This window comes from Hipposideros armiger, unplaced genomic scaffold (genome assembly GCF_001890085.2).
Source record: "Hipposideros armiger isolate ML-2016 unplaced genomic scaffold, ASM189008v1 scaffold_173, whole genome shotgun sequence".
Classification (NCBI taxonomy): domain Eukaryota; kingdom Metazoa; phylum Chordata; class Mammalia; order Chiroptera; family Hipposideridae; genus Hipposideros; species Hipposideros armiger.
In genome coordinates this window covers 1,687,471-1,712,648 of record NW_017731523.1, presented here as the reverse complement: position 1 = coordinate 1,712,648, position 25,178 = coordinate 1,687,471, and the positions used below count along the sequence as shown (strand labels likewise).

At 35.1% G+C, this 25,178-nt stretch overlaps 1 protein-coding gene across 7 annotated transcripts in view; it reads left to right on the top strand.

The window, feature by feature from the left end:
* Positions 1-25,178, top strand: part of NOL4 (nucleolar protein 4) — a 318,494-nt gene that overhangs the window by 226,279 nt on the left and 67,037 nt on the right. For all 7 annotated transcript variants that reach the window (XM_019652130.1, XM_019652133.1, XM_019652131.1 and 4 more), the window contains one exon: positions 9,512-9,625. In XM_019652130.1, coding sequence (XP_019507675.1) covers positions 9,512-9,625 — 114 coding nt within the window. The remainder of the gene's footprint in view (positions 1-9,511; positions 9,626-25,178) is intronic.

Sequence of the window (25,178 nt, the reverse complement as noted above, 5' to 3'; positions counted from 1 at the left end):
CACCCCACACCCCATTCACCTTTCCTCTACAAATACATACAAGTCCTGAATAAAATATTATAATTTTTAATTACCTAGCTAAACTCAAAAGAAAGAAAGGAAATTCCCAAGCCCTGAAATTAATAAAAAAACTCAAAGCCAGAGTTGTAAGCCCTTAATCTGATAGGGTAGCAGACATGGAAGATAGAAAAAGTGGGGTCTGAACACCACTCAAGTTCAGGAGACATGGATTTTCTTTGGTTTGTGACTAGGCAGGAACAGGGACTGAAAACTATATGTAAAGCTGGGACCCTGAAAAGGCTACTTCTCTATTAAAGGGGAATTAAAATATCCAATTAAAACTTTGAGAAATAAAACAGGCATTATAAGCTTTGAAATGAAAACCTCACTGGATGAGTTAACTAGAAGATAAGATTCAACCAAAGAGAAAATCCATAAGCATAAAACTATGGAATTTACTCACAGAAAGAAAAGAGAAGGGAAATGTGGGGGGAAAAGTTAAGATGGAGAATAGAATGGTAAACATCTAACAGGCATTCCAGAGGAGAAATTAGAATGACAACATTCAAACAGATGAGCAGGAAGAATTTTTTTAGAATTCAGTAGACCAGTGAATCCTAACAACAGAGAAATAGACCAGTCCTGAGTCGTGTAAATAAAACAAATCTATACCAATGTACATCATAGTAACACAACCTCAGACCCAAAAAATTCTTAAATTTCACCAAGAAGAAGCAAGAGATTATCTAAAACAGAAAGACAGAATGAACACGATTTTTAACCTCAAAATAGATGTCAGAAGACAAACTTCAAGACACTAAGAAAAAAAGTCTTCAAAATTCTTAGAGAAACTACTTTTCATCTACAAATCAGTGCCCACTTAAGCTCCACTTCCAGAGCGTGGAAGAAAAGAGATACTTGAGACAACTACTGACGTTGCCATTCACATGCTGTTTCTGCATGAACTATTTAAAATGTCCTCTGAGAAGAAGGAAACTGAACCCGAATGGGAACAGTGGGAACTTAGCAGCACTGATGAGGAAATCTGGAGAAAAGCACACTGATTTTATAGTCAGTGGATCTTACAAACCTGACCTTTAGTTTCCTCATGGGAAAAATGGAAACAAATGGCACTTGAAATAACAATGTAAAAACTTCTGCCTAGCATAGTACATGGTGTCTGAGGAACATGGCAAAATGCAGTCTAATCTGAAATTGCTTTACTGGCAAACCCTCACTGTCTCAATCTGTTGAACTGCTTGGAGGACTGAATCAAATGTCTTTATCTACTTACTCCTTACTTCTAGCTAAGAGTAGCCTGAAACCTCTCTTTCTTCTGTGTGCAAATTGTACTTTGTGCTACCTTTTTTGTAGTTTTATTTTATCCTGTCTTATATTACTGTTACTTATATATGGACTTTAACTCCCTAATAAGAAGTTATGTTTCTTGAGTACTACGCTTCTTAATTTGTGCATCTCTGTATCACCCACAGTGCAACTAGTTGCTCATGAAAGCTGCTCAATGCAAGCTCAGTTCATTTGAATTAAAATTTGAATGAAAGATGAGTGAGTGAATGGATACTTACTAAGGTGTTACTTTGTGGTATAAATTACTTGGGAGAACATTTTTATTGTGTGTTATGTGTTTCATAGTATTCTGCCATTGGTATTTGAATTTAAAAGCTACTGCTAACTGAAAATCTAGCCTAATATATTTTAAAACTTTAGGAAATTTTTTCCCCTAAACAAGGCAGTTATATAACATTTAATTTTAACTATCTTTTTTAACTGTTGAAATACTATGTTTGAAATATTTTCATCTATTTAGCAAGTAGTGTGCATAGGTAGTGATATTCACTGTATGAATAGAATTTGTATATAGTTTTAGGTTACACATGTAAACTATTAGGACAAAGATGCCATGATCTGCAATAATCGTAAGTGTATATAGTCACTTATTTTCAGAATTAAAAGATGTTTCCTAGTGGTCATTTAGTTAAAAATGAAAATGTGTCGTTTCGGTTGTTAATTTTGTTTATCCTGTCTTGATCAGAGGTATTAGATGACATTAGCGAAACTGGGCTTCTAAGCATCAACTATAAGACATTAATTCCCCAAGTATTAGTGAAAGATCATTATTACAGGCCCACAATGTCTTAACATTAAGTCCAAAGCACAAATTATTAATTCATAATGAAATATTCATAACCAGACCCTCGTTGAAGGTTAATTAGCATTTTTGTTAAAAATGCCCAAACTCCTTCTAAATCAGTCAAGGCAATTTCCTTAAGAAACTGGAAAGTTCAAGGCTTCACACATAGCTGGATCCCTGGGCTCACATGTCGGGGACTTGTCATTCTCCCATTTCTTAACTGTGCTTCTGTTGTGTATTGGTGTACTTCTCAGATGGGTCCTGCTGACTGTAGGGAAATGCTGCCATCAGCAGCTTTAAGCCACTATTCTTAAAACTTACAACCCAAGAGCAATCTTCCAGCTCTAGGCCCCTGTTCCCATGAAAGGACTTGGATTGGCCCTGTTTGGATCATATGACCATCTCTTGGGTCCGTTACTGAGAACAAAGTGATGAGCTCCCACGCTTGCCTAAGCCTAAATTGTACGGCCCAGGCTCAGGTCAATGAGGCACTTTGCTAGCATTTCCACCAAAACCTTACAGGACGTGTTAGTGTGGTTGACCTGCTATTTTAGTCCACATTCGGTAACCTTATTTGAAATTTTGGATCATCTACAGTTCAGAATTCAGAACTTTTCAGATTTGGGGAATATTATAAGAATATATATTCTGTTTATTACATAAGACTCACACAGAGGTCTGGGAAAATATCCTATATACAAATATATTATTATTTCTGCCACAAAAATTGTGAATATGCACAGAAAATAAGAAAAACACTATGAGTATTCTCATGTTAATTTTTTCTGCCAACTAAGTTTGCCCCAACTTTTTGAAAAATCTTCCGGTTTACACCATATTAGGGTTTCAGAATTGCTGATAAAATGTCCTGAGCCTGTAATAAACATACTTTATTGGATGTATATTATATCCTTCATGCATTGTATGCACTAGCTTGTAAATTCTATGATGGCAGAGACAGTATTGTACATCTTCATATCTTTGGACTTGGCACAGTTTCCTGACATAGTAAGTGCTAAATAAATATATTTGTTTAATAAGTAAATGAGGATATCAATGATTTTATATATATTACTTAATGGAAGTAATTCTAACAACTGCCCCATGATATAGAGATTAGTTTTTCAATTCATAGCTCACTGACTGAACCTCAGTTTTGCTGTTTATAAAAATAGAAATAATGATATCTGGCAGGATGAGTGAAGTTCAGATATTAAATAGCAAAAGCAGTCTTATAGCTTGCAAGTAGCTGATTACACAGTAATATCCAGGTCAATCTGATTTAGTTACTAAACTGTTACTTTATTCCATGAAGCTACCTAGTTAATAGAAGGGATCCCTTAGGAGCAAAAAGTTTTCACACAGCCTGTAACAATTTTGCCTAAAGGTATAGATATACCATTTGGGGGAGATAGGACATGCATATCACCTGAGCTGCAGAATTCTTAAATTATATATTTTATAGACTAATAAGACTAGGAAAAACAATCTTAATTTAGGATCCCACCTAACCTCTGATTACTGAATAATTTACTTTATTTTGGAAGAGTTCATTCTACTTAAAATCTATGCTGTGCTTGGTTATAAGATCTTAAATATGAAAGTTTCTTTTACTGCACAAGTTGGCTTTTTGTTTATTTTACAGGCCAACAGTACTTACATTAAGATAGAAGGAAATTGATCAGTTTTGCACCTATAAAGCAATTTTATCATAGAGAAATTTAAACCTACTATTTAGTATGCATTCTGAGAACCATCTTCATGGAAACTCTCCTTCCTTCACCACATTTAATAGTAGAGAGCTTATTCTAATATCACTTTAGGATCTCCCTGAGAGATCGCTAGCGGAGTGTGTTAGGGCTATCTATAGTCATGGATTCCACCAGGGATGAGGGCTAAAGATTTCCTCTTACATCAGTAAAAGTGGTCATATAGCACAAAAGCTTCCATGTAATAACTTCAGATAAGACTATTTTGATAAAAAAAATCGAATGCAAAGAGTTCAGTAGATAATTTATGAAAAAAAAACAACAGCTCTTCTGGTTGAATATAGCTCAACAAATATGCTATTTATTAATATGTAAATTTAAATACATATTAGAAGTTTTTAAGATAATGATTCAAAATGTATATAATCTTACACTCTATATAATTTATACCTGTTTCTTTCTCTGGATATAATATAATGTTAAACACCATTAATTATCTCTTCATAATTAATTGTTATTCTCAACTGAGATGAGTTGATCTTTCCCCAGCACTGTTCTTATCATAATAGTTATCTATGCCCAAATCAGTGGTGGTTGTTTCATTAAACAGATGGCTAAACTGTCACATGGAGCCTTAGGAGTTCAAAAAAAAATCACATTTTAATCAGAGATTTAACATGTGATTGTTGTTGGCACAATATGCATGTGTTTTTCCTTATATATGCGTGTGAAATTTACCACCACACCACCAAGCTATTCCATTTTTTTGGTCTTAAAACTATAAACTAAACAACGTTAGAGCCCTCTGAACTTCTGTCGTACATTTAAGATGTTGCAAGGTTTTTGAAATTATAACAATGTACACAAAAATTAAAAATATAAGATTCTGTTCATGTGTTAATATGGCAATACTTTTTAGATGTTAGTGTTTAGGTCTAGCCTCGTCAAGTATTCAACAAGGCCAGAGTGGGAGCAACAGTGATAACCACCCAAGATTTGAAGCAGAGTGAGCTCTTCCAAAATAAAATAAATTATTCAGTAATCGGAGTTTAGGTGGGATCCTAAATTAAGATTGTTTCTCCTACGTGTATTGAGGTTCATTTGCATTTATTATTAGCTTGTCGGTATTAGAGCCAAGGGGATTGTTAGCGAGATTGCCTCACAGGAGAGAAAGAAGTTCTCTGTCTGGCTCCTCATTCTCATTTTGGGTATGAAACTCAGGTTTATTATGTTTCACGCACAGTACTTTCTTGCCACTTTTGGTTGCTCCAATTTAGATTGAATTTAGATTGCATCAGTTTAGAACATGGGGACAGAACTTAGGTAAGTTATATTTTATCTTTGTGCAATTTATTAATGAAATTTTGGAGAATTAATAAGGAAATATATTAGAAGGGTTTCAATCACTTTAAGAGAAGGTTTTTACAAATGCCCAGATGTAATTTGTGTGAATGTAGATAAACGGTCTGCAGAAATTATCATTTGGATATCACTGAGCTTTAGAGAAAAATGAGGGCCCTAATTTAGATGTGGCAGCATGAACCCTTATAATAGGAGGGTCAGTGCAACAGCAGGGACCCAGCAGATGTTAATTCCAATCTTATCATACTACTAAACTAGGGGCTTTTACAGGGTCTGCACCAGGTTCAGAAGCATCAAGTAAAAGTTAAGGGAAAAGGTATGACGTATCCTGAAACCGCTCAATCTGAGCAAAATCTGAGCTCAGTGACATTGAGAAAATCCAGCAGCCAGTGCACACCATGACAGATAATGTGGCACAGAGATTCAAGCCAGTATGAGAAAAAAAGATATCAAAGAATTACAGGAGCTTATAAAGACCATATATCCTACCGACTCTAGTCTGCTGAGATAACCCATCACAACTTGAACATGGACCCACTTTTGGTCCATGATACTTGTCAGTTATCCTGCAAGAGGTAGACTAAGCACATAAATGGTCAGCACCCAATTAGGAAAACATTTCTCTCACTTTTAATTTCATGACTTACTAACATCTCCTGTAGAAAATTCTCCAACTTCAAATAATAAGATATGATAGTCCTCCATGGTAGAATGGAGTATGTTGGTTTTAAAAATAAATTATTTAAAAATGACTTCTATCATCTGCATGAAATAAAGTTTCAATATTTAAAATAAAAAAAAAAGAGAAGGTTTTCAGAGAGAATCTGATATATTCTTTGCTGAAATGCAAAATGGAGTTAGCTGTAAATGGATTCCTCTGCAGGAATGTGTAGTATGTAAGAGCTCTAGCTTTAAGTTCAGTGAGGGCTTAGTGGTAAAATAATGTCATTATTTATTAGGGATTTTTCCCAATTTATCATCAGATTTTAATATCAATCCAGGTGTTGCCACATACATAGCTGTTTGATCTTGGGCAAGTTATATAATCTCTCATAACTTCAATTAATTTTTTCTGAAATATGAGTAATATAAGTACTTTTCTCAAGGGTTGTTTGAAAGACTAAATTAGATAATGAATCTAAGCTTTTTGTATTAATGCCTACACATCCTAAGCACGCAATATGAGTTAGGTATTAATTTTTTGTTGTAAAATTATAGTACTGCTTTTCTACTTGGAAGTACATATTTTAACATGTATTTAAGATATAGTAAATTCTTTGAAAAAATGCATACATATTTTTTAAACTGTAATATAGGTTTTATTAATTCATTCTTCCTTGCTCTCCAATGAGTTTGAATCTGATATGATTATAATACATACACATAAAGGGCTATCTTTGACTTATTTCTTGGTTGAGCACAATAATTTGTATGTAAATATTTTTTTAGAATATTTTATATTAATAATGAATAAAAATATAAAGAGAGTGAAAGAGTTGAGAATTGGGAGACATGAAACCTGGGTTTTATATCTAGATCAATTTGTCCTTTGGCAAATTATTTAATCTGTTGGGGTTTCAATTTCTTCAGACTTTAGAGAAGAAACTTGTACTGACTGATTTTCATGGCCATTTATAGTTAGTAAATTATAATTCTACAATAAACTCAGAAGAACCCTATTTTCAAAATTATACTATTTAACTACTGGCAATGTCTAATTTCATATCTCTTTGCTTCTATTTATTTTTTCCACTTCATACAAAAGAATGCATGATTCCTTTATTTTGAAGTTGATTATTTTTCTAAAATCTTGAAGTATTAGGCTATCCAGTGACCTTAAACAATACCTAGCTCCACTCAGCCAGGACATTCTAGTTTTTGAGAAGACCAATTTAATATACCTGGGGAAGACCCAACTCTGTCATTTTCTCTGAAAGGGAAATTATATAAATTATCATGCAAAACAACTTGTACTGTCCTAGTAAAAGTCATTTTCCATTTTATTTTTAAAATTAAGACAGAATTTGAAAGCGCTACTAATTTTAATTGAAGGGATATTTTACCTTGTGTTTTCTGTTCAATGAAATATCATGTGTTAAAGAACTTGTTTGTTCATTACTACAATTTAATCACCCTAATAAAAATTACATATGTATTTATACACATATAATTCCAAAATTATATATTCCTAATTTTGAATGGAGATACCTGATAAAGATAGAAAAATAAGTGAAGAATAGAAATACATCTTTCATGAAGCTATCAATATTTATTTTATTTAGATTCTGTTAATTTGGTCCCTACAACCAGAAGAAGGTCCTAATAATATAATTTATAAAGGTGTGAACATTCACTTCTATTTGAATAATGCTAGCTACAATCAAATAAATTTGGTTTTGTTTTTCACAATGGAATGTTCTCGTTCCAGTTTTTCCCACAACCACCTTTGCCTCAAAACATAATTCAATTGAGAAGGACAACTCCCATGCGATTTAGGTTATACTTTTGAACCATTCTGTGGCCACCTTGTAATCAGACAGTGATTTTGAAGCTTTAATATATTTTTGGTTCTGGGCTAAACTAACTTATCTGTATTCAGTGAAATACAAAATGAAATGAAGAAGCAATATGAGTTTTGAAATTATATTTACATTTTTATGATAATTTTTTTTAGGTTTAACTCATTTGACTCTCCTCTGTTTTCCCAACACGCACATGCACACACACACAGCCCTAGCTTTCTAATTTCCTTCTCAAAACGCTTTTGCTGCATTTTCCCTGCCACTTCAAGGGGACTGTCTTCTCTTTCTTTTGCAAAACGAACATTTCAAATATCCTGACACTTTATTGTCAAAGTTGTCTAACGATCATTTCAGACATCTCACAAGGGTAGCAGGTGGAGACTGTATGATATATCTTTCCTACCTATTGTCTACAGAGGTTACTTTGGAGGTGGAAGCGTGAGGAAGTTGGCTGAGGTAGCTACAGAAATTACCTCGTAGTTCAAGAAAGGTCAGAGCCTGGTCTCTCTCTACAGTACAGAAATTCCACTGAACAGTATCTGTTTAAACATTGTGGTCTGAATTGAGCTGTTCTGGAATATTGTTTGAGACATAAACTCCATGGATCAATTTGCTGAAAAGCACATTTTACATGCCAGTGTTAGCAAAATGAATCAAGTACCATAAAGGCATGCTCAGATTCATTTACAAAAAACAAAAAAGGTCTTTATTCGTTCAGAGGTTTCTAAATAATGGCATCTGTACATATTTTAGATTGAGGCTTTGAAAACCCTAAGGTGTCATGCCACCATTTAAGCGAAATTCCAGAAAGACACTTTTATTTTGTAATTTCATATTTTGCTATCTTATCTGATTTAATTTTCATGTTATTTATCGTTCATTTGCTTATCTTTACTTTAAAAACTCCTGAATGTCATAAGTACTTCATCTTTCACTTAGATGATTTTTCATGTAATTATGGGAAAAGAGCATAAAAAACTTTTCCAATTATCACAAATGATATGAAGAGTCGCAAACAATTTATAGTTAATTAGGAGCTTAGTTGGGGCATTAATTAATTTGTATGTGGCTACATAGATGATGGATTTCTAAATGTACCTATTAAATTAATATTAACTCATATTTTGTAAATAAAAGATGGAGACACATACATATCTGAAATCTAAAATATCAGATTTTTGTTATATCAAAACGGTTCTAGGACTGACTTTTTACTTTGTACTTAAAGTAAGTACTTGTTAAAGGATTTAATTATATCAATTGTATCAACTTAGACTGTAAATGTTCATAATAGCTCATATTAAGATTGACATAGTCTGAGTGTCTGTCAGTTTTTCCAATTATGTTTCAGCCCTGTCATTTGTTTTTGTTTTGTTTTGCCACATGTTTTAAAAGAATTAAAGGATTTGTTTTATTTGCAAAACCCAGTCAGCAGTTTTTCCACTGCCTGTTCAAACTCCAGCTTAATGGCCCAGACTAAATACTTGTGACCATGGAGTTATGGGACTGAATGATGAATCTGTGTAGCAAATATAGCTTTAACCTCTGACTAGCTTTCATTTTTCACCTTTGCAATTTCCATTTCCTCTTTTATTGGATAAGTTTAGTTGAAATAAATGGCTACTCCTGCACATCCTGTGAGCTCTTCTGAGAGTAGCATTTGCCTTTAAATGATACTGTTAATAATTTTTTCATGTTTTCTCTCTCTCTCTCTCTCTCTCTCTCTCTCTCTCTCTCTCTCTCTCTCTCTTTTCTTTTTATTTTAGTCTCGACCTATTCCTTCCCACCTTACTTCAGCAGTTGCAGAGAGTATCTTGGCTTCAGCCTGTGAGAGTGAGAGTAGAAATGCCGCGAAGAGGATGCGTCTGGATAGACAACAGGTACTGACGCGCCTTGGGGTGTGGTGTAATTTAGTCTGACTTATGTAGAAGAGCAAAAATTCTTGAATGAATTTTGAAGTACACAAACAGAGTTTTTGTATCTATGATAAGAATTTCAACTTAAAAATGCATGTTAATGAGATCCACGAAGATCCAAGAGCAAAAATTTTCTGTGGTGAACAATGGACAGTTTAAAATTAATGCATTCTAGCTCTGCTCAGTATCCGGTGTGAAGGCTGATTACTTATTGAAATAAGAGACTCTAATTGGTAGTTTTTTAAATTTACCTGATCATTTATGAAAATAACATGACTGCTCATTTTGAATGAAAATGAACTTTAATTTCCTGTGGTCTACTGGTAAATATCAATAGATTGTGCTGGGAATGATGAAAGCACAAAATAACTTGAAAGACTAGAAAGCCATAAAATTGGGGTATAAAATAATGGAAATCTATGTCCAGGGCTTGCTTCCTCATTAATGAGTCATTTACTATGTACTCATTAAGTATCACCTTCCTTTGTCTTTTTTCTAAGGATGTATATCCATGTGGTATAGATATGTGTATTTTTTATGTATTGTTCACTAATGTTTCACTCTGTTTTTCCCTTGGTTTATCTGCATTAGTCTGTCTCCTCATGTCTGGAATATGTTTCTGTGTTTTTCTCTCCAGCCCTCTTTCTTACTTATCAATAATAAATAACTAACTCAATATATAATATTAAGTATTACACATAAAATTATGCTGTATTATGATTCTTACATTATTTTTACAACAAATGATCCAGGTGCTTCATATTTCTAATTGAGGTTGGGATGAGAAGACTAAATTATTAATCCAATTTTATTTTTCCCATGAGCCAATGAGCTTCAAAGAAATAGAAAAAGGTTTTCTATTCCAGGTTTAGCATAGTGAAAAATGTTTCAAAATGGCATAATTTTTAAATTTATGTGCTTATTATTAATATGGCATGTGCTAATAATTCTTAATGCAAAAGATGAAAGCTTTAGTTAAATAAAAAAATTAGTCTCAGATCAAAAGTATATGAAAAAGCTGATTTTGAGTTGGCTAATCATTCTTTGCCAGCAGTCTTTATTGACAGATATATGTCCTCAGTTGAGACTTCTATCATTATTATAACTCTAAAATTTATCATACTTAAAATGAGTTATATGCAAGACCATCTAGCATAGTGATTAAGATTGCACATCCTGGAGTTCAGTACATCTGGTTTTGATTCTCAGCTTTATCTTTATTATTGTATGACCTCCAGAAACCTACTCCAGTCCTCTGTGCCTTGGTTTTTCATATGCAAAATAATATAATATAATAATAGTCTATAGGGTTGTTGTGAGAACTCTAAATGACAGATTTATGTTATGTACTTAGCATTTTGCCTGGCATATAATAAGCATCAATAAATTCAGCGTAGAAAAGAATATTTCAGCTGATGTTCTAGCTTTTCTGTCAGTGAACTGATGTAAGTAAAACTAGAAAGAAGCATTAATGGTACTATCTCATATATAGGAGTTTTGAAGTCAGACTAAGTCTATTTAAGAAAAGATCATAATTATTGAAATTAGAATGATAGAATTCTGGGACTGAAGGGGCTTTCCTGGTTGTTGCCTTGACAATATACCGGGGGTGCCAAAAAAAATGTATACAAGTGGACACTTCGGTCAACATTGCTCAAGCAGTAGTTCGCCAAAATCAGAAGTGTCTGGACCCTGATGGTAACCACTTTGAGCACCTCTTGTAATTGCAGAAATCAAATGTGACTTGTATTCATCTTTTGTTAATGGTGTATGTTGAGTATTACAATTTCAATACAGTTTTCCTTTCTTAAAATGTGTATACATTTTTTTGGCACACTCTGTATATATTCTACCAAGCCTATATTCTAGAATATCCCTGTATAGTAAGTCATAAATCCATTAGGTTATGAAAATTAAATGACTGATTCATGTTACGTACTTACTACCACTAGCTATGATATCACTCTACAAAATCCCCCAAAGCTGGTCGTCTTCCGCTAATATGTGGTCAATTACTTGACTACTGTTCTCCTAATCTGTAAAATGGGGATACAAATATCAAATTCATAGGTTTATTTTGAGGATTTAATAAGGCTGAGCATATGAACGCATACTGCATTTAATAAGTTTATATATTGTTAAAGATAGATTATATTCCCCATTTTCTTGAATACCTCAAGTGATAGGACAATCTCACCTCCACTAAAGATCTACTATTTACTAAAACATGTATCCTATTGTCAGAGAGCTATAATCATTCTGATTGTCTTTAAACTGAGCTCAAATTTGCTTCCTAGACCTTCTATCCATTGAAGAACAGTTGCTAGAGATATTGAGGCATGTGACTTCTTACTACAGTCTTGGGAGTAGGTCATGGAAGGGGTGGGGACCAATGATCCTTGACCCTACTTCCCATGTTAACTGTTTCTTTTTCTATGTCCTTATACATAGTAGTCACTTATTGCAAGGTTCTGTCACCTGGGATTGGAGGATGTCCAATATTGCACCCATAGAAATATTCTTTCCAGGCCCTAGAAGGGTTCAGTGGGCTTGGGATTCATGGGGGAAATGGAAGAAATGACAAAGAAAATACATTCTATGGTTTATTGGAAACCAAATAACTTTACTTTTTTTTTCTTCATTTAGTATTTTCAACAACCCCATGAGAGCAGGTATTAATATTCTCCTTTATATATGAGGAAACTGAGGCTCAGAGAAGTGGGAGGATTTGTACAAGGTTGCTCAGCTGCCTGGGCAGTCGTGGTATAAGTTCATATCATGTGAGGCCAACTCTTGACATCTCTCCATGATCCTATACCTTTTAATTATGTTCACTGAGGGAAAGCCATGTTCAGGTGAAAATTCCTCAGACTCATATCATTTGTGCCTCTGCTCACAAAACTGACAGTTTCTGTTAGAAAACTGTCTGCTTTATTCACAAAGATTTTTGCCCTCTTCCATAACTAGTAACCCAGGTTTCCCCAGTAAACAAGATATTTATTCAAAGCATGATGTATTTTGTCTTGATATGAGCTTGAAAAGGTTATAAACTTCCCACCAAGTGCTTCACGTCATCCAGAGAATGGGTAATGCACTGTGAACACTGATTTAGTGGGGTTTTTTTGGAGGGTTTTTTTTTTTAGTATTTAATGTATTTTTAGTAGTTTAATATATTAAACAGATAGTTTAAAATAGCTAAACTATTTCTTCTTACTGTGACTTCTGTAAGTTTCATTTGGCATGCCACACAAAAGCTTCTAACAAGTGATTTTTCACTTCCTACCAAAGAATGGAGATGGGGGAGCCCTCTCCTAATTAAATCTAAGCCTTCTTTTTGCCCAAGTACAGATAGCCAGAGGTCTTTTGGGTGTTGCCAATGAGATCATCGTTTGCTGTGAGCACTCTTAACCCAACTCACAATTCTTAGAATTTGCTGATGACTCAAATTCTTCACTATGCCCCTGCTTTTTTGTAGATGCATGAAAGTTCAAAAACTGGACAGTTAACCCTGGATTCTGTTAAGCCACATGTCTGACTACTTGCTGCCTATGGTAGCTACATGCAGGGCTGGAAATATGTGTGCCCTTCTGCATTTATGAAGCTTGATGAATTAATTGGATTTTATAAAGTTCTTTGAGCTGTGAACATGAAAGGAATTATAGATGTGTTAAATACCTTATTTCATACATCCACCTCGCACCAGAATCCAGAGGAGGCTTGCTATTATGCAGCCTCAGCCCTGAAGCAAGCCAGGGGCAAGGACAGACACCTTCTGCTCCATCAGGAATCCGATTTTACAGAACCGAGGTCAATCCCCAATGAGTGATAGAATATATTCAGCATTGCTTTTCATTTAACATGAAAATCTGGAACCGTTATGTTATCTAGGAAGTGCTTTCTGACTTTGACAATTCAAAAGGATGGGCAATGTCAGCGTTCTATGGCATACATTTAAAAGTGGTCTTTTTCTCTACCTTTATTATTTGGATATTATTTCATTACTATTTTCTTAAAAACAAAGATATCTCAAGGTTCTTGATTACAATTTATCTAATCAGAGACAGAAGTAGAAAGCAAGAGAGAGTAGATGCAGCCAATTACTGGTGATTTGTCTCCCCTTGGTGTGCATTTTTTTGCTGTTGTTGAGACATGAAATACATTTTATTCCTAGGCTGGCTGAAGTTTCTGAATAATGTGAGGGTTTCTTTGGTGTGTCTTCTCTATTTGGTTCATTCAGTCAAATTAGTTTATAGTTCTATTGAAGGGACCACATAAAACCAATGGCCTCGGGTTTCCTCAGCAGCAACACAATGGGTATGGTCCTCATGAAAGACAAGGCAGCATGAGGGCTGGGTGACTGAATTTTTGCAGTGACTAGGACAGATGTGATGTGACATTTAGGCTCTATTGAAAAGACCAGTGTGGGGGGATAGAGGATATGGCATGTTAGTTGTTTGTGACATAATAAAAGGTGAGAATACAAGAAATAAAAGGTGAGAATACAAGAAATAAAATACTGAAAACTGGTATATCTCTAAGTTAAAAAAAGAAAATCACTGCTAGTAAACCAGCATGAAAACATGGCCCAGGACCTAAAAATATTTAGTAAGCCCATAGTTTCTGCTACTCTGTTTTTTCTTTAGTACTGGTGAATTCACTGTGACCTGTATCTCTTTGTAATTTTTCCTTTGTTGTGTTAGAGTATTAAGGAGTCAGCATATTATTAAAAGCAATGTAATTGTAGGTACAGAGATTTGAAATATAGCCAGATAAATTGTGGCAATTTTCATACAGACTTTTTATTTTGTCATGGATGTATTTGAAAACTATCTGAAATAACATGGTCAAGACAATTTTTTAAGAGAGATCCAAGATAGTGGAGTAGACAAATGTTTGCTCCCTCCATGAACACATTAAAATTACAACTAAATTATAGAACAGTCAACCTGGAGAACCATCTGAAGTCCAGCTGAACAGAAGTTTTATAACTAAGGATATAAAGAAGAGGCCATGTCGAGACTGGTAGGAGGAACAGAGATGTGGAATGGGCCGGCCCTGCACTTATGTGTGGTAGTTGAGAATCAATAGGTATATCTCAGCAACAAAGGTGTACCGTGGAGGAGCAAGGGACCACAACCCCATACTAGGTTCTCCAGCTCAGAGTACTGGTTCTGGTAAGAGGAGCCTGCACAACATCTGGCTGTGAAAAATAAAGGGGATTTCAACAATCTGAGTGGGACAGAAGGTTACGGGAAACCCAGACATCCTCATAAAGGGCCTGTGCACAGACTCATTCACTTGCAGGCACTCACCCTGGGTTCCAGCTAAGGGATGGTGACTTGGGGGTCATCAGAAGCATATGGAGGGGAGACTGAGGTGCATGGCTTTGGAGCCAGGCCTAATGGACAGTCACCATTTTCCCTGTGTGGGGTCTTCCTCTTGTGCAGCTAGCAGGTGGGTGCCATCTTTCCTGTGTTGAGCCCTCCCGCTCACAGCCAAATATGAATCTAAATGGGTCTGGTTAGCTCTGCTGGGACCTTACCCTACCCAACTTCCCCAATTCCGGAGGCACTTTCTTAGGGAGCAGCCAGCCCTGCCCACATTGCACTCTTCCTTGGAACACTGTCAGAGTCTGTAGTCCTCAGGCAGGCAGCAACTGGCCTCAGTTTACTCTGAGACTTTTGACAAGTAGCTCCAGGCTCAGCACTGGCATCCAACCAGAGTCTATATTAACCTGGTGACCACAACTCTTCCCACTCTAGTGACTCCATGAGACCCTGCCTCACCCGACTTATGTACCACATGAGGCTTTATCATTGGCTGAACATTAAGGGAACCAGCAGGTGGCAGGCCTCATGGTGTCCTGGCTTTTGGCTGAGCTACTCCAGACCTGCTACTAGTGGCAGCCATTGTCAGTTCACAGCATGGCCTCTTCCACACACCTCCAGGTTTAGCACAGGTATCACACAACCACAGATCACTTTGTAGCTCCTCCCAGGTAGTCCCTGCCCAGGCACAGGCAGTAACAGGGTAACCTGAGCCTGCACCAGGACCCCCTCCCCCCCTGCCAAGAGACCCCAGAACAAACATACTTCTAGGTTTGCTTCAGATCACAGGAGAGCACAACCCACTTAGCCCCACAAGCAACATAAAGGGAGGTCTTAACAGGCGCCAGAGCTTGCTGGCGCAAATCCCACACAGTGGTAAATCCCCTGCACAGCAGCCCATGAACTGTGCACATGGCCAAACCTCAAAGCCTATCAGCATGAAGGTCAGTCCCACTCACTGATGTGCAAATAGCAATCAAAACTCAACTATAGCAGGAGGGCACTCATGACCCACACAAGGGACACTCCTGGAGCCACCCAGAGCAGGTGACTAGGAAAATTGTGCCAGGACCTCACAGGGCACCTACTATATAAGCCACCTGGCAAAAACTGGGAGACATAGCAGATCTACCTAATACATAGAAACAAGCACAGAGAGAGGGAGCCAAAATGAGGAAACAAAGAAATACATCCCAAATGAAAGAACAGAAGAAAACTCCAGAAAAAGAACAAAACAAAATAGAAGCAAGCAACTGACCAGATACAGAGTTCAAAACAATAGCTATAAAGATGCTCAAGGAACTTGGTGAGAACTTCAACAAAGAGATAGCAAGCAATAAAAAAGGACACAGAAACCATAAAAAGGAACTAGTTAAAAGTGAAGAATACAGTAACTGAAATGAAAATTGCACTAGATGTAATCACAAGCAAATTAGATGAATTAGAGAATTGAATCAGTGATTTGGAAGACAGGATAGCAGAAAATACCCAATTAGAAGAGCAAAAAGAAAAAAGAGTCCAAAAAAGTGAGGATAGTTTAAGAGACCTCTGGGACAACATCAAGTGTGACAACATTTGCATCATAGGTGTACCAGAAGGAGAAGAGAAGGAGCAAGGGGTCAAGAACCTATTTGAAGAAATAATGAGCAAAAGCTTCCCTAATCTGGTGAAGGAAATAGACACACAAGTCCAGGAAGCCCAGAGAGCCACAAACAAGATGAACCCAAACAGGCCCACACCAAGATACATCATAATTAAAATGACAAAGGTTAAATGTAAGAGACAATCCTAAAAGCAGCTAGAGAAAGCAATTAGTAACTTATAAGGAAGCTCCCATGAGATTGTCAGTTGATTTCTGAACAGAAACTGTGCAGGCCAAAAGGGATTGCCACGAAATAGTCAATGTGATGATAAAAAAGGACCTACAACCAAGGGTACTCTACTCATCAATGCTATCATTTAGAATCAAAGGACAGATAAAGAGCTTCCCAGACAAGAAAAAACTAAAGGAGTTCATCACTACCAAACTAGTATTACAAGGAATGTTAAAGGAACTTCTTTAACATGGATAAAAAATATCAAAATTATGAGCAAAAAAATAGCAACAGCTATAAATCCATCAAAATTACTTTCAATATAAATGGATTAAATGCTGCAATCAAAAGACATAGGAGGGCTGAATGGATAAGAAAACAAAACCTACATAAGCTGCCTACAAGAGACTCACTTCAGATTGAAAGACATACAGAGACTGAAAGTAAAGGGATGGAAAAAGATATTTTGTGAAAATGGAAACAAACTAAAAAAACAAAACTGGAGTAGCAATACTTATACTAGGCAAAATAGACTTAAAATAAAGGTTATAACAAGAAGTACCCAGTAATCCCACTTGAGGGTATTTATCTGAAGAAACCCAAAATGCTATTTTGAGGGGACGTGTGCATCTATATATTCACTTAAGCATTGTTTACAATGGCCAAGATGTGGAGACAGCCTAGGATTCTGTCAATGGATGAATGGATAAAGAGGAGGTGGTACATATGTACAATGGAATATTGCTCGGCCAAGGACGGGAATGGGTTCTTGCCATCTGCAGTGGTATTTATGGGCCTGGAGGGTCTTGTGCTGAGTGGAGAGTCAGACAGAAAAAGACAATGTGATTTCACTTATATAAGTATGTGAATCTAAAGTACAAAATAAAACAAAGACAGAACATGTTGATGGTTGCCAGATGGGAGGGGTGTTGGGGTTGGGTGAGAAAAGGGGAAGGGATTAAGAAGTACAAATTGGTAGTTACAAAATTCTCATGAGGATGTAAAGCAAAGCACAGGGAATATAGTCAATAATATGGTGATAACTATGTATAGTGCCAGGGGGTACTAGACTCATCATAGGGATCACTTCTTAAATCATATAAATGTCTAACTACTATGTTGTACACCTGAAATTAATATAAAATCATATTGAAGTCAAGTGTAATTGAAAAATTAAAAATGGGGGATAGGTGAAGAGGAATAAGAGGTCCAAATATCCAATTATAAAACAAATAAGTCATGGGGATGTAATGTACAGCATAGTGAATATAGTCAACAATATTGTGATACTGTGGTACAGTGTCAGATGGTTGCTGGATTTACCATGGTGATTGCTTCTTTAGGTATATAAATGTTGAATAACTATGGTGTACACCTGAAACTAATATAATATTGTATGTTAGCTATATTTATAATAAAAATATAATACATAATTTTTTAGACAGGCAGCTTTCCTTTCATATTTCATTTTGTATTTGTACTTTTGGTAACATTTGTAATCTTGAACAAATATATAACTAAAAGCAACATTTTTCAATATGCCTAAATTTAAACAATGTGATAGTAACTGAGAGATGACACAAAACCTATTTTTGTGGCCTCCCAGCCACACCCCCATGCCTCTATTCTTAATTATCCTCAGCTTTTATTCTACTCCTAGCATTTTCCTTTCTTATATATACAGTATTTGAAGAAAATCTTCTATCTTTTAATTTTTCAACATATTTCATCATGGCCCTTTCATGCAAAGGAGAAAAATTTGCTGTATCGGCATAAGAAAAATGAAGTACCACTTAGGGATAGTTCTTGAAATACATTGCATTTCCTTTGTAACATGTAATTTTAAACTGTTTGAGATAGAATATACTCCCCAAGTCATCTAATTGTAACGAGCCTTATTTTCCTCATTAGTAATAATATTAATAAGAACAGTAATGAGAACATTTGTGGGTGCAGCACTGTGCAGGGTGTTTTGTAAGCCTATTTTATGTAATTGTCATGGCTGTTAATGAAGTAAAGAAACTGAGGCTGAGAGCCTTTAGTTCACAGAGTTGCTCAGGATGGACCCCCATTTTGATTCAATCCCTGTGCTTTTAAAAATCATGCTTACTGTTAAATTTTTAAAAATCTTTTAAGACATGCAGGTTTATTTTTGATAATTTGAGAAGTAAATGTATAAATAAGAAATACAATTTGCTAGTAATTACACCACTGGGTTTATAGTATAATACTACTTTTTCTGTGCAAAACTTCCTATTTCAAAAAGAATAGTATCACGTTGCATCCTTCCATTTACCCTAACATTCTGAGTATTTAATGTCACTATGTAATCTTACAGATTATTTTTAAAGCCACTTACTATTCCCTCATGTAGTGTTTTCTAAATTATTATCTATTGATTCTATTTTTCCTGGCATAATTTGCAACTGAAAAGAATGCCTTGCCAATTATTTCTTTAGAATAAAGTATGCGAATGGGGTAAAAAAAAAAACTCAGCAAGTTTTTGAGGCTCTTGATATACACAAAGCCTGTGCCCTAAATCTGTGCCTTATTCCTATAAAAATAAGGATTTAAGCATATGCCCATTCGAAGCTTGCTTTAACTTCTAGGAATTTTTATTCTTAACCATTAGTTCCTAACACTCTCAAATACACCATGTCTTTTTACAAAAACACCATGAAATACTTCACTTTTAGATCCTAAAATGTCATTTATCTATGCTCACAATTTAAAAAATATATGTATATATGTGTATGTGGGTGTATATATATAGATAGATAGATATTCTATATAGATATATCTATCTATCTATATAGTATATCTATATCTATGTCTATATATCTATATCTATCTGTATCTATATCTATATCTATATATCTATGTCTGTATCTATGTCTATGTCTACATATGTTGTGTGATGTATGTGTGTTGTGGCAGCTCCCAGCATTTGGTAACACAAACTTTCCACTTGCTGAAAAACTATAGCTAATGTTCCATACAAAACATAGTACAATATTCCCTTGATTTACATGGTAGTGTATCCTGAGATAATTCAGTATATATTTAAAAACATACATCAAAACCTGTGTTTATACCTAAAATGAAGTTAACTGTTAGGCTCAGGTCATTTTATATAGAATTGCACCTATAAAAATATCCAGCAGGACTTTTTAAAATTCAAGTGGGAAGCGGAACAATTCTTAACCAATTGGATCTGCCTGAAGCCTGTCAGAGCATCTAGTAAACTGGTCCCTCACCCACTTCATGCTTAAATCACCTGCCCTGTGTTTTCCAAATGTCCCCGACGAGTGGTAATGCTGCCTTTGAAAAGCACTCCTATGGACAGACTAGCCTAGGATTTGAATACAAGATGGGAATCATAAATTCTCAGATCTATACCTTGATAGTAAACTGATAACTCTGTTTCTCCCATTTTGAATAGGCTGACATTGAGGCTCAAAACCCACACATTTTCTGTAGGTTTTACATTCATCATATCAAATGAAGTCTCCTTCATGCTTTCTTTTTTCTTTCCTTTTACTTTTTGTTAAATCTGCCAGAACCTCGATGTAAAAATTGCTTGATGTAAGACAAAAATAACTTAAGCAGGCCGTTTGGTTTACATTCAATTCTTTGCAATGATGAGGCAATTAAGTGTCAATGCCATATCAATTATGCCCCAGTCAAAAAAATTTAAGCCACATGTGATTTCCAGTTCTAGTTTCAAGAAGTACAATTCCACATTGTATTCTTCATTCAACTATTTTTGTATCTTCTGAGATTACATTAATATTCTTTTATAATTTGAAAGTCACCATCAATTAAATCCATTTAAGAAAGTTACAACAAATGCCACCACATTTAGCACTTCGCTACAAATAGAATGCCAAAAAAAGATAAGACTCAATAATCTTCAAAATGCATGTTTTTGTCATTTTAAATCACCAATAAATATGTTCTTTGCACACTCACCATTGGAGGGTGTGACTAGGCAACCCCTGCTTTGATGATGGGTGTACACTGAATCATCTGCTTACTCACATGGTCTCTAACATGCCCAGGTGTGTGTAGTAAGTAATCATATTCCAGAGGAACAGAGGTTTTTCCCATATGGGAAATAGCTAAGAGTAATGGATATATCAAAATATGACCTTAAATTCATGAACACCAGGAGGTGGAAAATTAGTAAACTAACCCAGAGAGATTTGATTATAAATATTTCTACTACTGCAAACCTACTGTCATACCTCTATTAGACCAGAACAGACTCTGGGGGTGGTTAATAATCACATTTTAAAATAATAACAATATGGAAATATTATATCTGTTACATTATATGTTTGCAAACATAGAAAATTTTATAAATATAAAAACTGGAAAAGTAAACATAGATGCCAAATTCAAATATTTTACAGATATATAGAATATCACTTATGGATAACTACAATGTACATTTACCATTCTAATTTTAAAAATTTAGTTCATTGTGCACATTATATATTTGAGAAACGATTAAAACTGTTTTAGTGAAATATTTATTTGTTTGATAGGGAAGGATATTTTATCTGAATTCTGTTAGTATCTTGTGAGAAAAATAATTCCTTTACAAATTTGTATTCTTTCAGCATTAGCTTAATAATGTGGCTACACTTCAAATATGAATTAATTCCAACTTCTAGTTCTTGCAAGATAACTTTTAAATGGGACACATTTTAAATTTTAATTTTTTTCAAGTTTTTGAACTGTTCTAGGTAGTTCCTTAAAGATTTAATAGATCTGTATCAGCAAAAAATATGATTGAAAGGAGAAAACTACTTATAAATAAGCCCTACAGTGGTTTATTTAGCAAATATTCATTATATCAAAGATATTTTGTTCAGTACAGAGGGTAGAAGACAAGGGGAGGGGAACCTATACTGAGGATTTGCCAGACACTGGATTTACTTGGTGCTTTGTAGATATTATATTCTTTTAATAAAGGTGTGATTAGATTTTTGTGAGAGCCAGGGGAGAGTGATCCTAATTCTTCCTGGGAAACCCGGGAGGGCTTCCCAGAGGAGGCATTATATGAACAGGCCCTTGAGCAATGAAGGAGATTTTGAGAGACAAAAGAGATAGAGGGTGATATTCCAGGCACATAGAGTATTTCCAAACATGAAACTTTCTTGAGTATTAAAACCAGCAATCTCCTGTGAGGGAAACCTGAAATTCATGGGAAGAAATGAGAGGGAACTGGACATGAAGGATTAAACTAGATGGTGCAAGGTTTTATAGTTCCAGCTAAGTTGTTTGGATTTTAAGTATGTGCCAGAGAGGAGTGGGAAGGAGAGTGACATGTGCCATTTTTAGGAAGCCTCAGAGCCCTAGGGACAGTGATGTATAGATGAGACCAGTTGCGAAGCTGAGGTCCTGATTCGGCATGGAGTTACTTTCTCTACCAGCTCTCATTTCAGACTTGCTATGTAAGTACAACAATGTTTAAATTTGAGCACATGCCAAAAAGTAATTATGAAGATTAATCTGCTATAAAATAATCATATGGTTACAGGGTATTTCTAAGTTAAAACTGAGCGATTTGGGAATACCTACTCTTCCATGACATTATTAGCTCAGCTAATGAGGAATGAAAGTTTAACATTTTCCTATAGTGTTAGCTTACGTAACTATATACAAAGATTATTCTTTCTGTCTTAAATGCCTTTTCATCTTTTTCTATCTTTTCATAGTGTCTCAAAGCACTGACATTACAGTTTTTAAACAATTTTTATCTTTTTTCTTCAATGGGGAAGGAAGTTACTCCTGTATAATATTTTTCCGTAGTGTACATATTCTCTTCATATATCAATTTATATCTGAGCAGTGACCTACAGTGCATCATTTTATTGGTCCCTCAATAGCACTGTGAAATATGTAGATCAAATAGTTTCCCTCTTTCATGGATGGGGGATTCTGAAGCTGAGAAACTTTATTTTTGGAGGGGTGACTTGTAAGGTTTTTAAGGAGAGGTGAGAAATAAGCCTCAATTTCTGATATTTTTTTTGTCTTTCTGTTACTTATTCTACTATTTGGTGTTCTGGCTTCATTGAGAATTCTCCCACATTTGTATAGATATGATTTTTTTTAATTTTAGGTACATCTTTGACTTAGTATGTTATTAATTTCAAGTGGATAAATGTCAGGATATGAGTAGGTGGTTTGAATTCAGACAGAGAAATTCAACATAATCTGTTGATACACTTTTCAGTGCCAAAGTCAGGGGAACATATGGTTTACTAGGCTCTCCATGAAGACAGCATTTTTGTAATAGTGTTTATTTTACAATCTATTATTTTTAGGCTTAGCCGATAAATGAAGAATCTTACATCTTCGGTTTATGCCAATATATTCATTTTTATTGTTTATTTTCTCATAATGTGTTCATTCCTTATCCTGTCTTTGCTCTTTAACCACTTTAAAGAAAACCCCGTTAGTTGCTGTGAAACAACAATATTGTGTGTATTGGGGAAATTTAGTCGTGATCACAAATTTATTATGAAATTAGATATAATAGCTTGATAAATTTGACTGTGCTTCCTAAAGGTATTTATGATGTGTGATATGACTCATGTGGCAGATACAATGAGACCCATGGCCTCAAGAAACACATTGTTGTTCCCTGTTACTCAGCACTTGGGGGAAGCAGCGTTTCTGTGGAGCCTGTAGAATCTGTATTCTAGGTGGTTGAGGATTAGCCTTCTTTTAGAATGGCTTTACTCTCATTTTTTAGCGGAAATCTTTTCAAAATATCAGTGCATCATCATTTTATGACAAATGTCTCCGATCATAAATTTTAATGATGTATTTAGTTATTACTCGTTGCTACGGATAGTGCAGTGCCGACATTAGAGCTTCAGCTACAGGCATAGGTACTGCACAACAGGTGACAGAACAGGTGATCCTAAGAGAAAATCCTTGAGGCAGGTCAACTTGCTTTCCTTGGTGATTTACATTTTTCTCATAATGGTGAAGGGAGCCTGACTTTCTGACAGACTTGCCAGCAATGTTGATCTTTTCCAATCAAGTTGGCTAAAATGGTTCAATCTCTTACAAGTTTCTCAGCCTCATGAAAAACCCCATCTTCAGTGTTCTTTGCCCTGTCAACAATATTAAAAAAATTTTTTTTTGCTTCAACCCAAATATAGATTTCTCAATAGCAACGTATATATATATTTTTATTTACACCCTGTTAATGGGGTGTAAGGGGGAATGCCTCTCACTGTTTTAGGAATTTATTCAAAACTATTTTCTGAGAGCCCTTACCTGTACTGTTTCATCAAAACAAAACTAACCCTTATAGAGGTCAAAAGCCAAGCCACCTTTATTTCTAAGCTCATTTTAATGGTTTGCCTTGAATACAAGCAAGATCAAAATATCATTTTAAATTATACAATTTAAATTGAAAGTCCAGTGAGATCCTACATTAAGATCAAACTTCTCATTAAATCATTTCTCCAGTGACATTCCATGCTCTTATTTATTTTTTTGGTTTTGGTGCTAGTTTTATTTAGGGAACATAAAGTGCATTCTGGCCCTGATTTTCAAGGCCACTCAGGGAACTCCCAGCACATTGGCGGGAACTGTCACTGTTTTCATCCCTGAGGTTTGTGATTAGCCTCCTGTTTCCAAATCCTCTATAAAAATCTGAGTGAGATTTAATAGATGTCATATCAGAGTTTTGGGTTTTGGAAAGCAGGCAGAGAGCAAAAGTACAAAAGAGGTCATAGCTATAACTGTAAACCTAGGTAGAAAATAGGTAGATGTAAGTGAAAAGTTTATCTGAATTCCAGAGGCTTTATGATTTCCATCAAAAAACAGCAGTTCAAGAAAAGCTTTTAACTCTACCAATGTCTCTCCTGTTGGTTATTTCCTCATTTTTGCTACCTGATTGCATTTAGGGGGTGGGACCTGAGGAATTAGAGGAAGGAGGTAGCCTTTGAGATCGGCCTTTGGAAAACAGAGTCTAGAGAATCAAAAGCAGTGGGATGTGTTTAATATATATGTAGGCATCTACACGAAGTTGCTGTACTTGGGGATGGCTAATTTACACCTTTGCAAATGAAGAGGCTGTCTTACAAATGACTGAATTATCATATGGGACATATTACACTCATGCAAAAAAGAGTTACAGAGGACCTTACAGACTACTTATTTCAATAACTTTATGTAAGAAAACGGGCCTGGAAAATGTATATTCAGTTTAGATTCTCCCTTCCTCCCTCATTTCTTTCTTTGTTTCTTTCCTTTCTTTCTTTCTGTATGATTTTTCCATATTTCACTAGAAACAGAATTTCTCTTTAAAAAGAAGAAACAAAAAAGGCCAATACAGTGTAAAGCATT